This window comes from Hemitrygon akajei, chromosome 4 (assembly GCF_048418815.1).
Source record: "Hemitrygon akajei chromosome 4, sHemAka1.3, whole genome shotgun sequence".
Taxonomy (NCBI): Eukaryota; Metazoa; Chordata; class Chondrichthyes; order Myliobatiformes; family Dasyatidae; genus Hemitrygon; species Hemitrygon akajei.
The window spans coordinates 161,590,328-161,606,094 of NC_133127.1; the positions used below are offsets into that span (position 1 = coordinate 161,590,328).

Here is a 15,767-nt window from a genome sequence, read left to right on the forward strand (position 1 = left end):
CTTGCGACAGCACTCCTTGTAGATATGTTCAGTTGCGGGGGGGAGCTTTACCTGTGATGGACTGGGTAGTTACTTTTGTAGGCTTTTCTATTCGAGGGTATTGGTGTTTCCATACCAGGCTGTGATGCAGCCAGTGACTACACTCTCCAGTGTGCATCTAAGGATGCCTCTGTGTGACGTACTGAGACTGAGGCCTCCTCCAGCTGCTCCCGGCTTCGGGTTTATGGACTGAATTTTGTTCTGAATGCTGATGCTTGCTTTATTGCATGCATAATTTGATTTGATTTTTTTTTCTCTCTGAGTATTGGGTGTTGTTCTTTTTTTAAATTGGGTTCTTTCGGGTTTCTTGTTTTGTGACTGCCTGTAAGCAGACGAATCTCAAGGTAATTTTAATTTATACATACTTTAATAATAAAATTTACTTTGAAATGGTTATGAATGTTTTAAAGACATGAGGAATCTTTGCAAATATCTAAGGAAGTAAAAGCATGTGTCTTCTTTGTAATGGCACTTTTGTACATGCTGGACCCAGGACAGATCCTCTGAAATTATAACACCAATGAATATAAAGTAACGGATCTTCTCCACTTCTGGTCCCCCGATGAGGACTGGCTCATGGTCCTTTGGTTTCCTCCTCCTTAAGTCAATAGTCAATGCCTTGGTCTTGCTGACAATGAGTGAGAGGTTGTTGTTATGACACCACTCTGCCAGATTTTCCATCTCCCTCCTATATGCTGATTTGTCACCACATTTGATTTGGCCAACAATAGTGATGTTGTCAGCAAACTTAAATATGACATTGGATCTCTACTTAGCCTCACTGCCATAACTATAAAGTGGGCAGAGCAGGGGGAGGAGTATAAAGTCTTGTGGTGCACCTGTGCTGATGGTGATTGTGGAAGAGATGTTGACGATCCAAATCTGTAAGAAAGGAAATTGAGGGTCCAGTTGCACAAGGAGGTATTTAGGCCTAAGTCTTAGAGATCATTGATTAGCTTTGAGGGATGATACTATCAAATGCAGAGCTGTAGTCTCATGTCCGCATCTTCACTCTCCAGTATTCTAGGGTTCAGTGAAGAGCATTTAACACCATTATCCCCTCAAAACTAATCAGTAAACCCCAGTGCAATTAGATCCTGGATTTCCGCAACTGCAGACCCGTCACCACAGGGTGCACCACAGGGATGTGTGCTCAGCCCCCTGCTCTACTTGCTTAGTGCCTATGGCTGTGTGGCTAAGTACAGCTCCAACACCATATTTACGTTTGCTGATGACATTGCTGTTGTGAGCTGTATCGAAGGAGGTGATGAATCAGTATACAGGAAGGAGACTGAAAATCTGGCTGAGTGGTGTCATAACAACAACTCAGTGTTGGCAAAACCAAGGACCAAGTTTACAGAAGAGGGAATCCAGGGGTCCATGAGTGAGTAATCATCGGAGGAGCAGAGGTGGAGAGGGTCAGTAACTTTAAATTCCTGGGTGTCACCATCTCAAAGGACCTGTCCTGGGCCCATCATATAAACGCAATTGCAAAGAAAGCATGACAGCACCTCTACTTCCTCAGGGGAGCCCGCAGAAATTCGGCATATCATCAATAACCTTAATAAACTTCTATAGATTTGTGGTGGAAAGTGTGCTGACTGGCTGCATTACGGCCTGGTATGGGAACACCAATGCCTTTTGACGGAAAATCCTACAAAAGGTAGTGAATTCAGCCCAGTATGTTACTGGTAAAGCCTTTCCAATGAGTAGCATATCTACAAGAAACGTCATAGAAAAGCAGCATCCATCATCAAAGATCCTCACCAACCAGACCATGCTCTTTTCCTGTTGCTGTCATCAGACAGAAGATACAAGAGCCTCAGGACTCACACCACCAGGTTCAAGAACAGTTACTACCCCTCAACCATCAGGCTCTTGAACAAAAGGGGATAACCACACTCATTCTATTTCTAGTGTTCCCACAACTGATGATCTCACTTTAAGGACTCTATCTTGTTATTTCATATTCATTATTTATTGCTATTTATTTATATTTGCATTTGTACAGTTTTTTGTTCATTGATCCTGTTTACAGTTACTGTTCTATGGATTTGCTGAGTATGCTTGCAGGACTCAGGAATCTCAGTGTTGTATATGGTGACATGTATGCACTCCGATAATAAATTTTACTTTGAACTTTGGAAACCGTATCTTGGATACAAAAGTAATTGAGGGACAACAGAAGACACATTGCAAGGTATACAGGAATTAGATGGTTGCAGAACTAGTGATGTTGTGCAGAATTGCAGAGCTTAGAGCTGAGGCCCATGAGGTAATGTTGTGACGGTGACATTCTGCCCCCACATGCGCGTGCATGCTCACATACTCGCACACAATGTAAGCCTCAACTCAGTGAGATCCCAGCCTCACTGTCCCAGAAACATACAGTGACCATGACCCTATTATTGCACTCACCCACTGTCTCAGCATACCCTTCACCCTCACTCACCCACCGCACCCCCACTTGCATTCATTTCACGACTACTCCACACACTTATCCAAGAAGGCCTGACTAATGCAGTGTCCACTCAAATACCTCTCACAATTATGAGCTGGCACAGCAGACCAGGGGCACACTTTGAGAGTGCAGGATGACAGCTGTAGAAGGGTGAGAACTGGATTGAATGACAATGTTCAGGCATAACAGGAGGTGGAGTCAGTCCAAGGTCTGTGGTGTATAAACTAACAGAATGGATTTTGTTTTATATCAAACACATAACATCTCTGACACTCCCTCAGCATTCTCTCAGCCTGAAATGTTATGCGAGATTTGAAGTAGAAATTGAACCTAAAACTTAACTCAGAAAATTACATTTTGTGAGCTAAGTTAACACCTATAGACAGCAGATCAACAATGTGATTACATCTAATTTAAAATATTTTTAAAAGCATCTAATGCCATTTGTTAACAGACATTGAAGAAATTTAAAAAGACTCTAGAAAATAACGCCATAGACCAGATAATTTCAGTAAAAATGCATTTTACCTTAACTGCGGGTCATTGTGAAGGTTGTGATAGAAGCTGAAGTTGTTAAGTGTGAAGACATCTGTTAACGTCCTATGGAATTTTTCCCGGTTGTTTCTTAAGTAATTAAGAAGGTCTCCGTAGCAACAATATTCAAAGATTAAATAAACTGGACCTGAAACAGTACAAATTAAAACATACGTAAGTAGTATAATTTAGATATATGTATAGTGTCAATACTTAGGATGCAGTTACTTACCTGAGTGAGTGCAAGCTCCCAAAAGATTCACAATGTTCTCATGATTCCCCATGTGAATCATCATCTTCAATTCAGACATCAAGGCATCTTTTTCAGAAGATTCGCACTTCTCTTTTAAATGAAGAATGAAAATATTTGTGAGTCTATTGTTTTAATTTAGATCATGAAGTAAGTGTGTGTGTGTGTGTTCTAAGCTGTTATTGTAAATGCTTCAAGGCCATTGACAAACACTCCTTGAAAACTTGTGACATTGTCTTCAGTACATGGGAATCACTTACCTACGATTGCTCAATGAAAGGAGAAAAAGTGTCTAAAACTGCAGAGAACTTCAAAGGCATATGGACTCCGAGAACAATGGCATAAGCAGTACAGAAGCTTCCACTAGCCAAGCATTTCCTGCTCTACATGGAACAGTATGATGATCCCACAGCACTGACCACCTCAAACCCACAAAACTGGTATCATTCTCAGCCCCAAATGACAATAAACAACTGACCAGATGGAAGGTATTAAGATAGTTTTCTAATAGTGTTGCTATATTCAAATAGTCAATAGTCTAATATGGTCCTTGCTAGTTTGTTGCTAAAATGAATAATGCACCAATGCCAATTGCTCTGATGCAAGTGAACTCAACCTAAGTGTAATGTTTTCATTAGTGCCCCACTAGTGAAATTAACTCACAGAAAGGAAGGTTTCAAAACTTGCACTATTTCTGTTGTGGCCTCCAACTATTGGTAAAATGGTGATATGCTTGGAAACAGAAGCTTCTACGGGGTCAACCAAAGGTGTTATTGTCTTGCAAGACCTTGCTGGACTTTAAAAATTTACCCCAGCATTGAGTTCCTTGTTGGTAGAGAAAATGAAGGAGCTGGAAATGGTTCAGACTGTGATGCTGCCTGTGACAGAAAGGAGTCTGTGCACGAAGGAGTTGTGTAGTCTAACACTGTGTGATCATCTTAGTCACTTTTTCTGTGTTTGCAAATCCCTGATGGAGATGAGTACTTCAAGTCCAGTTCATTGGTTTATTGGCAAACGGTGGGGAGATGCGTGGCCTTGGTCATGGCGAAGACTGGGCCTCAAACTGCAATGTTGCTTGTTTGCAGCCACCCAAGAGAGAGGGATCAGAGTCAGTGTGCTCCACTGGTATGCCAGAGGCAGTGTGTCGCAGTGTTCATGCTGGAGTCACTCCTGCTCTCCAGTGTTCACTCAGCAAAAGATAAGATGTGTTGTATTTGACTGCAGACTGCTGCAACATTCATGGACTTGGACTTTTTTTTTGCGTGTGACAGTATTTACTGCTGTCTGATATGTGCTATATGTGCATTGTTCTGTGTTTGACTGTTGGCATTGTTTATTGCATTTTGGCTTTGGAGTAACATCGTTTTGTTTGGCTGTAGTCATGGGCAACGATGAACGATAATTAAACTTGAACTTGAATTTGTATGGTCAAAGTTTCAAAATGAATCATTTATAAAATTGCTACTTATGAGTTATCAAACCAAATGGATAAATGTATTCAAGTTCAAAGTTCAAACTACATTTATTATCAAAGTACATATATGTCAACATAGACAACCCATTTTCTTGTGGGCATACTCAATAAATCCATAATAAAATAATAACCATAATAGAATCAGCAGAAGAAAACACCAACTTGGGTGTTCAACTAGTAAAAGACAACAAACTGTGCGAATACGAAAGGAAAGGAATAATAATAATAAATAAATAAGCAATGTGATGAAGTATCCTTGAAAGAGAGTCTATAGGTTGTGGGAACATTTCAATGTTGGGGCAAGTGAAGTTTAGTGAAGCTATGCCCTTTAGTTCAAAAGCCTGATGGTTGAGGGGTAATGACTGTTCCTGAACCTGGTGGTGTGAGTCTTGAGGCTTCTGTACCTTCTTCCTGATGACAATGGTGAGAAAAGACCACCACCACCTGGGTGGTGGGGATTTTGAGTTGATGGATGCTGATTTCCAGCGACGACATTTCATGCAGTGGTGGGAAATACTTTACAAGTGATGGACTGGGTTGTATCCACTTCTTTTTGTAGGATTTTCTCTTCAAGGGCATTGGTGTTTCCAGACCAGGCTGCAATGCAGCAAGTCAATATACTCTTCACTACACATCTATACAAATTTGTCAATGTTTTAGATATCATACCTAATCGTCGCAGACTCCTAAGGAAGTAAAGGTGATGCTGTGCTTTCTTCGTAATTGCCCTTACATGCTGGGCCCAGGACAGGTCCTCTAAAAAGATAGCTCTGAGGAATTTAAAGTTGCTGACCTTCTCTGCCCCTGATCCTCTGATGAAGAGTGGCTCATGGGCATTTGGTTTCCTTATCCTGAAGTCAATAATCAGCTCCTTGGTCTTGCTGACATTCAGTAAGAGGTTGTTGTTATGGCACCACTCAGCCAGATTTTCAGTCTCCCTCCTACATGCTGATTTGTCACCACCTTTGATTTGGCCAACAACAGTGGTGTCATCAGCAAACTTAGATATGACATTGGAGCTGTATTTAGCCATGCTGTCGTAAGTATAAAGTGAGTAGAGCAGGGGCAAAACACACAGCCTTGTGGTGCACCTGTGCTGACAGAGATTGTGGAGGAGATGTTGTAGCCAGTCCGAACTGACTGGAGTCTGCAAGTGAGGAAATCAAGGATTCAGTTGTACAAGGATGTATTGAGGCCAATGGTCTTGAAGCTTATTGATTAGTTTTGAGAGGATGATAGTACTGAATGCCAAGTTGTAGTCAATAAAGAGCATCCTAATGTATGCATCTTTGCTGTCCAGATGTTCCAGGGTTGAGTGAAGAGTCAATGAGATAGCATTTGCTGTGGACCTGTTGCTCTGGTTCGCTTTACTATTAATACTGTACGGTAGGCAAATTAGAACGGATTCCAGTTGCTTATCAGACAGGAATTAATATGTTTCATCACCAACCTCTCAAAACTCTTAATTTCTGTGGATGTTGTTGTTGTTGTTCGTCCATTGTCATTGATGAAGACCTCGACACCATTATTATTTGATGGTGTCGAGACTAGTGCTTGATTTGGATTTCAGTGAGGGAGAGTTATGCAGCGTCAGCCTCACTCTCTCTTCCCAATTCCCATCTGGATCCAATGGCAAGACAAGAATCAAGACGGCTGGAGATGGGACTAGGTGCAGTGGATGACCAGGATGTCTTCTGTGTCTTGTCATGCTCTACACATTCCACGACGCTTGCAGAGACTGCCTTCTTGACCATTGGGCCTTCCATTGGTCTCATCAGCTCAATCTGCCGGAGTCTGTCTTCACATGCTGGGATAGGTAACTCCCTATCTCACCGAGGGTTTGAGACCCGTCGGCTACCCTCGCCTGGTTTAGCCGGCTTGTCGAAGCCGTTGCCCGGGGTGTGGCCGTTGTCACATGCAAACAGCCACGGGGAGCCACAGGTGAGAGCTGAGTGCCAGGTGGGGACCAAAGGTGGACAAACCGCCTGAAAAAGGATGTGACATGTTCCCCCACCAGAGGTACTACCCCTCCCTCCCTGACACCCCATCACCTTGGATGTAAGTGCTACTGGATGATAGCCATTGAGGTAGGTTAATACATTCTTCTTAGGAGTCGGTATAAATGAAGCAGGCGGGTACCTCAGATTGCCAAAGTAAAAGGTTAAAAGTTCTCAGTGAACACTCCAGCCAACTGAACAGCACAGGGCATTAGTACTTGGCCAGGTACCCTGCCAGGGTCAGGTACCCCTTCTATATCTATTTTGATAAATTGGTGTCATTATAGTAATCTGTAAATCTTGGAAATAGCTCAGTCCTTTTACTTCATATTTAAATGACAATACAACACAGGCATATTCCCTCCCCACCATGGCTTTTATCTACAGGAGGCACTTCCTCAAGAAGGCAACATCCATCATTAAAGATTTCCACATTCCAGGCTATGCAGCGAACATCAGGCAGGAAGTACAGAAGCCCCAAGTCCTACACCACCAGCTATGTCCCATCAACCATCATGCCATAAAGGAAATTACAATGGCATGAGTGGGGAACTGGCCAAGGTTGTCTGGAAAAGGACACTAGCAGGAAGGACAGCAGAGCAGCAATGGCTGGAGTTCCTGCGAAAAATTAGGGAAGTGCAAGACGAAATTTTTGAATGGAAGAAGGATGCTGCCGTGGCTGACAAGTGAAGTCAGAGCCAAAGCAAAAGCAAAAGAGAGGGCATACAAGGAAGCCAAAGCTAGTGGGAAGATAGAGGACTGGGAATCTTTTAAAAACTTGCAGAAGGAAACTAAGAAGGTCATTAGGAGGAAAAGATGAATTATGAAAGGAAGCTGGCAACTGATATCCAAGAAGATACTAAAAGCTTTTTTTAAGTATATAAAGGGTAAAAGAGATTTGAGGGTAGATATAGGACTAACAGAAAATGATGCTGGAGATATTGTAAAGAGACGCAGAGATGGCAGAGGAACTGAATGCGTATTTTGCATCACTCTTCACAGTGGTATTTTTTCCTGCAATTTTTTGAGGAAATTACAAGCAGTGTAGACAAAGGAGTTGTAGTAGATGTGGTGTGCTTGGATTTTCAGAAAGCCTTTGACAAGGTGCTGCACAAGACTGCTTAGCAAGATAAGAGCCCATGGAATTACAGGGGAGTTACTAGCATGGGTGGGGCATTAGCTGATTGGCAGAAAATAGGGAGTGGGAATAAAGGGATCCTACTTTGACTGGCTGCCAGTTACCAGTGGAGATCCACAGGGGTCAGTGTTGGGACCGCTGCTTTTTACGATGTATGTCAATGATTTGGACTATGAGATTAATGGATTTGTGGCTAAATTTGCTGATGATACAAAGATAGGTGGAGGAGCAGGTAGTGTTGAGGAAACAGAGAGCCTGTAGAGAGACATAAATAGTTTAGGGGAATGGGCAAAGAAGTGGCAAATGAAATACAATGTTGGAAAGTGTATGGTCATGCACTTTGGTGGAACAAATAAACGGGCAGACTATTATTTAGATGGGGGAGAGAATTCAAAATGCAGAGATGCAAAAGGACTTGGAAGTCCTTGTGCAGGATACTCTAAAGGTTAACCTCCAGGATGAGTCGGTGATGAAGAAGGCAAATGCAATGTCGGCATTCATTTCTAGAGATACAGAATACAAAAGCAGGGATGTGATGTTGAGGCTCTATAAGGCACTCATGAGACCACACTTGGAGTATTGTGAGCAGTTTTGGGCTCCTTATTTTAGAAAGTATATACTGACATTGGAGAGGGTTTAGAGAAGATTCACCAGAATGATTCCAGGAATGAAAGGGTTCTCCTGCAATTCAGGAGAATGAGAGAGGATGTTAAAAGGCCTGAACAGATTAGATATGGTGAAGTTATTTCCCATGGTAGGGGAGTCTAGGACAAGAGGGCACAACTTCAGGAATGAAGGATGTCCATTTAGAACAGAGACGCGGTGAAATTACTTTAGTCAGAGGGTGGTAAAGCTGTGGAATTTGTTCCCATGAGTGACTGTGGAGGCCAAGCCATTGGGTGCAATTAAGACAGAGATTGATGGGTTCTTGATTAGTCAGGGCACCTAAGGGTATGGGGAGAAGGCAAGGGAGTGGGGATGACTAGAAGAATTGGATTAGCCCATGATTGAATAGTGGAGCAGATTCAATGGGATGAATGGCCTACTTCTGCTCCTATATCTTATGGTCTTATTTGCTTCTTGAACCAACCAACAAAACCCTAATCACTACTGTTTAGTAGCACAATGACTACTTTGCACTACAATGAACTATTTTTGTTCTAATTGTGTTCATTATTGTACAAATTATTTCTTCTTCTTAAAATTTTAAAGTAAATTTGTTATGTCGAGCAAGATATCATGTAGATATATCAGGTCCATTGAGTTTTATTCATAACTCTATAAAATGATCTTGGCAAACTTAATCATGATAAAAAAATAATATTCCAAATGCAAGATACAAAAACAAGAAGACATGGTTGTATTAACTTCATGTTAACTTGTTAACATAAGACATAATGCTTCTCTCAATGGTATTATGTTATAGTTTATTTATTACATGAACATATATAAGCTAAAAATAATCAAATAAATTTCATAAATAAATGCATGTGAGTGGATAATCCCATGCACATTTCTTTTTTGAATGGTTTCTTGAGCATAAAGATCTTACTTGTACTGTATACCGAATTATAAACTGAACATACCCTTTAACATCTTCACAGCTACTTTAACAGGAACATCTACTTTACTAATTCCATACGCTGTAGCTTCGATGACTTTTCCAAATGCACCTGAGCCAAGTACATTCCCTGCAGGACAAAGTCGATTAGCAAAGAAATGGACCCAATTTTGTTTACAGTTATATACTGTATATACTGTATACTGTATATATATACATACACACACACACATATATACTGGCCAATGATATTAAATAAAAATGATTATTTTTGTATATAAGAAATTGGATTTGTGGTTCTGAATATCTGTTAAATAAATACAAAAAAAACATTATTTTTCTTTCTTTTGAAGATTCTATTTGACCTGCTGCATAGTTACAGTATTTTATTTTAGATTACACTAATTTTGTATTAAAAATAAACACATTTTGAATACATAATTACCGAGAATTGCATAATACATTCTTTCTGTGATATACCATAGGAAATTGACACATTTATTTAAAAGAATGAAACACAATGACAGCAACTTTCATATCCTTTTTTATAACAATCAAAAATCCTACACTAGAAGTGGATTACTGCAAGGCAATTTGGACCATGTTGTCTATCACTGGGCACAGCCAGGACAACATGGTTTGACTATGACAATGCCAGATTAGAGCAATTATTAGGTAAGTAAATTATTTGCCTTTATTCTTGCCCTATCACAATCACACCATCCAAACAAACATTACCTCCAGCCTGATTCCCCAATGTTCACTGCCCAAGGTCAGGTTTCTCCCCAGTCCCAGCCACTGTGTGCTGCCTGTCCACTCTTAAACCTTTTCCAAACCCTCTCTGTCCCTCAGAGACTGTTTTCCCTGGCCCATTGACTTCAATGAAGATATCTCAGAAATACCGATGTGGAGAAAGATTGGTAATTGGTTTACTAATGTCACAAATACTGAAATACAGTGAAAAGCTTTTATTTGTGTACCATCTAGACAGATCAATCCATTCATCAAGATAGTACAAGAAGATAAATCAGAATGCAGAATGTAGTGTAGCAGTTACAGCGAAAGTGCAGTGCAGCTAGACAAATAAAGTGCAAGGGCTGTGATAAGACAAACTGAGAGATCAAAACTTCATCTTTAGTGTAGAAGATGGGAGGGGGAGAATTAAGAATGACAGGGGTGGGAGTGGTTCTTGATTTTGTTAGTTGTTTCCACCAAGCAGCAGTAAGTGCAGCCAGAAATGCCTGTCATGATGCCAGATGTGGGGGGAATGGAGAAACTGAGCTCACAGGAAGCAAAAGAGGAAGAAGTGTAATCAGGACTGCATCATCTCTATTGAGGTGTCATCCTTTTTCCTGAACCAAGACATCCCCTCAGTCATAGTAGACAGGGCTCTCAATTGTATCTCTCTTTCCTATATTTCAACTTTCATCCCTCTCCACTCAGCCACACCAAAGTTAAGGTTCTCTTTCTGTCAGTTTCAGTTCCAGAAGCCTCCATATTTGACAGTCTATCTTCCATAGTTTCCACCAGCCATCTTCTCCACTCCATTCCACATCGCACTCTTCGGGTATTGTTCATCTTGCAACTCCCTGATGTGCTCTTTCATCTCCAACAATCATTCTTTCTCGTGGCATTTTCACCACAAAACCTCCAACTGCTTCTTCACCTCTTCCATCTCCCATCCCACCCACACCCCCACCATCCATGTAGCTAACGGTTGCTGCAGGTGAAACAGCAATTCATGCACAACTCTTCCAATTGAATACATTGGATTTGGTGATCAAGGCGTTGCTCTTTGTATTTGACAAACCAAGCGCAGATTGAGCAGCCACTTTGCTGAACACCTCTGCTCAGTTAGCAAGGATGAGTCTGAGCTTCCAATTATCTGCCACTTTAATTCACCATCATCCCACTTACAGCCAGAACTCTCCAGATTTGACTGTCTATGTTTTTTTTCATTCAGGCCCATTGTAAGATTAAAGATCAGCAGCCTAGACCTACTGTACCCTTTGGGCCTCCATACTACTTTAACAACTTGGGATAAGCAGTCTTTCCTGGTACAGCCTTTAATATTAAACCAGTTTTCTCCCATTTCATCTTTCCAGCAACTGTTGTGTTCCATGTATCAAAGTTTCAGTATGAAAAGCCCTAATTCATCTCTTTCTATTTACTCTTCCCCAGACACATCAGCTCTGATTAACCTACATTCATTTTCCTCTCTTAGATGTCCCCAAAACCAGTTCCATTATCTGGACAACATCAGTCTCCATACAATCACAGATGGTTCTCTCCTGCCCTATCCCACTTTGCAACTTCAGTTTCACTTGTTTAATCACTTCTCTAGTTCTAATAAACAGTCATTGACCTGAAATGCTAAATCTGTTTCTTCCTCCAAACGTGCTGCTTAACCTGCTGAGTATCCCAAGCATTTTCTGTTTTTTTATATATTTACAATGAATTACTAATAAGGTTTATTGTTCTTGCCCTTATAGGAAGCAATTATCAAATTATGAACAAACATGACCTTCTTAACACAATTCCCATCAATACTGCTAAGCAGGTTGAACAGTTTATGCTGTTAGTCCTAGATTGTCAATACTGCTGCATTATGTTTTGAATTTAAACAAATTTAGCTTTCTAATAAGAAATATTTTGAAAGATAATGTAATAATGTTTCTTTTACTGTATGCATTCAGCAAAATATGAAGGAACAGATTGTATCACATTGAAGATATTAAATTTTAAGAAGTTGCTTAGTTCATGCTCATCTATGGTATTCTAGAGGAAGTACATATTTTGTTTTTAGATTTTGGAACTGATTACTCACCTAGTTCTAAGTTTTCTCGAGGAAATTCCCATTTCACATCATATGAAACTTGGCTAAAATCTACATAATGATATTCATTCTCAGAAGATCCAATTTGATGTATCATCTGAAGTTGTCCTTCATAGCCAGGATGCTTAAATGAAGACCAGAATAATCATTATTTCAACTATAAATTTCTCTTTATTACTAAAAGCAGATGTACTGAAGAAGAATTAATTACATAACTAAAGAAATATAAACACCGTGTGGAACACTAGATTGGAACTTTCTATTCTATTATAATTTCCTATTTGAAAAGAGCACCCACTGAAAAGAGTATTAATCTCTTTTCATGAGGATAGGATTGCTCTTTATTTTCTTCTTTTATTATAATGGAATCTAAGGAATGGAACAAGTGAACTTGTTCCATGTGATGTACATAGCTGTGCCTGAAGGTACAAAGACAATGCCTGCTCTACTGATTTTGCCTTTTCCAACGTACGTGCAGTCTGCACTCAACACTCCCCTCCACTGACAAACATGGGAATTTAATTGTTTGGGAAGTACATTGCTGATTTTTCAGACAAGCGCCAGATAGATTTATACAGATGCAGATCCTATTATGCCAGAAGTCAAATTCTTAACCAAGAAGTCAATATTATATTCAGAGGGCCTCTTCTGCACCAAAATATATTGCTTCTCAGGCAAGTTTAAAATCTTTTCGTGGAAACCAGAGGAATGTTCAAAGAAACCAGAAAAACAGACAAGGAAATAAAGCAGAAAAATAGAATCCCCCTTGAAAAAAATCACTCTCTGAGTTTGTCTAGATCTATTGCAAGCAATCAAAGTCAGGCAGTCTCTCCTGTGCTAAAATGTTTGTTCTTAATATTAATATTTCAGAAATTTGCGATATAAATATTCTCTGAATTATTATATATAATAAAAAACATGAAGATATTTTCTTTTGCACCACCTGGAATCTGTTTAGCTTGTGTGTTTAAACAACTCCTGTAGTCTTTGATTGATATTAATTTTTTTTTCATTTGGGCATTTTCTGATAAATCTTATCATTTAAAAATCAAGATCGATATAAATCATTTCAATAAGACACTTCATGGCATTTATTGTTTTTAAAGCTGCATTCACCTCTGTTTAATTATTAATTATCTGGTTTAATATTAAGCATATTCAAGGGTGTGCATTCGATATGAATAGAAACTCTATGGATAGCTATTAAAAACCATACTGTATATTATTTAAATTTAACACACAAGTGATTTTTAAGATGACTTCTAAGTACAGGTGATTTATTTCTCATCTTCATTGTGAATATCTCAGATTATTTCTTTAAGGGCAGTGAAATTTTTGAACGGAGTTCTTGAATATACAAACGTATTTGTTAATATGACAATTTGCCCTCTAATGTACATCCTTGGCAATAGAATATATAATTTTTATCTTAATCAGTCACTAAAAGACTTAGTGTTTCAGACCTACAGTACTTAAAAGGCTATTTCCTTTGAACAATTTTGTTTGCCCAATTTCAAGTTACTGCTACTCCAAATGTTTGCAAAGGCATGTGGGACTCACATGAGCCTATATTGCTTTTCTGTGGGATACATTTAATAGTTTTTATATTTATTGCTGTTCTGCCTGAGACCTCTCATTCACTACCTTTTCTGGTACACTAATGACTGTATTAGCTCTGCTTTCTGCACTTGTATAGAATTCAAAAATATCATCAATTTTCTCCCTGTTCTCACTTTCACCCCATTCATCTCTGACTTTTCCCTTCTCTTTCTGGATCTCTATCTTCATCTCAAGGCACAGAGCACTGACAAGTACTCATTACATGCCTGCTTACCTCTACAGCTACCTTGACCACTTTTTGCCCTATCTTGACTTCTGTAAGAACACCATTTCAATTTCCCATTTCTTCTGTCTTTGTTGTATTTGCTCCATTGATGAAATTTTCCAAAAAGGTACTTCTCAGAAGCCTTCTTTCTTTCTGAATAATGGCTTCCCCGCTAGGACAGTTTGCAATAATGCATCTCATCTACAGTACTCTCTGCACTCTATTCTTTACCCTCTCCTTTCGGACAGAGTGTTCTCCTGATCTTCACCTTCCACACAACCATCCTCTGCATTCAAAGGACCATCCTTCACAAGTTCTGTCACCTTCTAACGAGATTTCATCACCAGACACATCTTAATCACACTTTCCGTCACAGCATTTTGAAGGAACCATTCTCTCTGCAATTCCCTGGTCCACTCTTCCATCTCCACTATACCTTTCCCTTCTTATGGCTTTCTCACAGAATCACTGTCATTGAAATACCTCTCTTTTCACCTCCTCCTTTCCCATTACCCGGCAGCTGAACAGTCTTTATGATTGATATTGTGATTGCACTTCTTCTAATCTGGGGTATTGCATTCAAATTTTCCTAATACTGTAGGGTCTCTGCTACACTGGAAAGTGCAGATTCAGCCACTTCCTTGCAGAGAACCTGCATTCAGTTCGCAAGGGTAACCCTGACCTTCTTGCTTCCTGTCACATGAAGTCTCTGTCCCACTCCACTCTAACCTATCTATCACCTCCTGTACTCTTATATATAAGAGACCAGTGCAAGCTTGAGGAAGAAAACCTCATTGCTCCCTTTCTAAACTCAATACAGAATTCTACCGCTACAGGTAATTTGCTTTCTCTGTGTGTATCAGAACAGGCCAAGTCATCCAATAGTTTACCTCTCCCCTTTTGCACAGCCTGATCCACTGGGTATTTCTCACAGCTCTGTTCACAACCTTTGTCTGTCTTCTCACTCTGTAACTGTCTTCACTTCATTGCTCTCTCTCTAAATGACCATTTTAATCTTTTGACCATTGATGCACCATCAATAACTCACTCTGAGATGTAAAAGCGAGGTATCGGCTTTTATTGACTGGAAGAAGGAACGAGCAGTGAGTGACCACCATACTACATCCTGAAGACTGAGAGGCCGGGCTCAGACCTCCATCACCTTTATACAGGGGTCTGTGGGAGGAGCCACAGGAGCAGTCATCAGGGGGCGTGTCCAGACAGGTATATGTAGTTCACCACAACCATATTACCTAATTTATAGTTTATATTCAATTCATCCAATCCTTCCCTGTCTTCAAATTAATATTAACTTATTTTCTCTCCTTCCCAATTCTGAAGGTCTTTGACCTGACACATTAACTCTTTTCCTTTGCACATATTATGCACGCTCCATTTCCAGCAAATTTTGTCTTCATTATAATTATATCTACATACTTCACATGACATTTCAATTGCTAAGTAGGAACATGTAACAAACAATTGAAACAACACACACAAAATGCTGGTGGAACACAGCAGGCCAGGCAGCATCTATAAGGAGAAGCGCTGTCGACGTTTCGGGCCGAGACCCTTCGTCAGGACTAACTGATAGGAAAGATAGTAAGAGATTTGAAAGTAGGAGGGGGAGGAGGAAATGCGAAATGATAGGA

At 40.0% G+C, this 15,767-nt stretch overlaps 1 protein-coding gene across 2 annotated transcripts in view; it reads right to left on the reverse strand.

The window, feature by feature from the left end:
* Window positions 1-15,767, reverse strand: part of flt3 (fms related receptor tyrosine kinase 3) — an 81,232-nt gene that overhangs the window by 19,978 nt on the left and 45,487 nt on the right. For both annotated transcript variants that reach the window (XM_073043814.1, XM_073043815.1), the window contains 4 exons: window positions 12,282-12,414; window positions 9,480-9,584; window positions 3,267-3,377; window positions 3,029-3,182 (listed from right to left, as the gene is read on the reverse strand). In XM_073043814.1, the coding sequence (XP_072899915.1) occupies window positions 3,029-3,182; window positions 3,267-3,377; window positions 9,480-9,584; window positions 12,282-12,414 (503 nt within the window). The remainder of the gene's footprint in view (window positions 1-3,028; window positions 3,183-3,266; window positions 3,378-9,479; window positions 9,585-12,281; window positions 12,415-15,767) is intronic.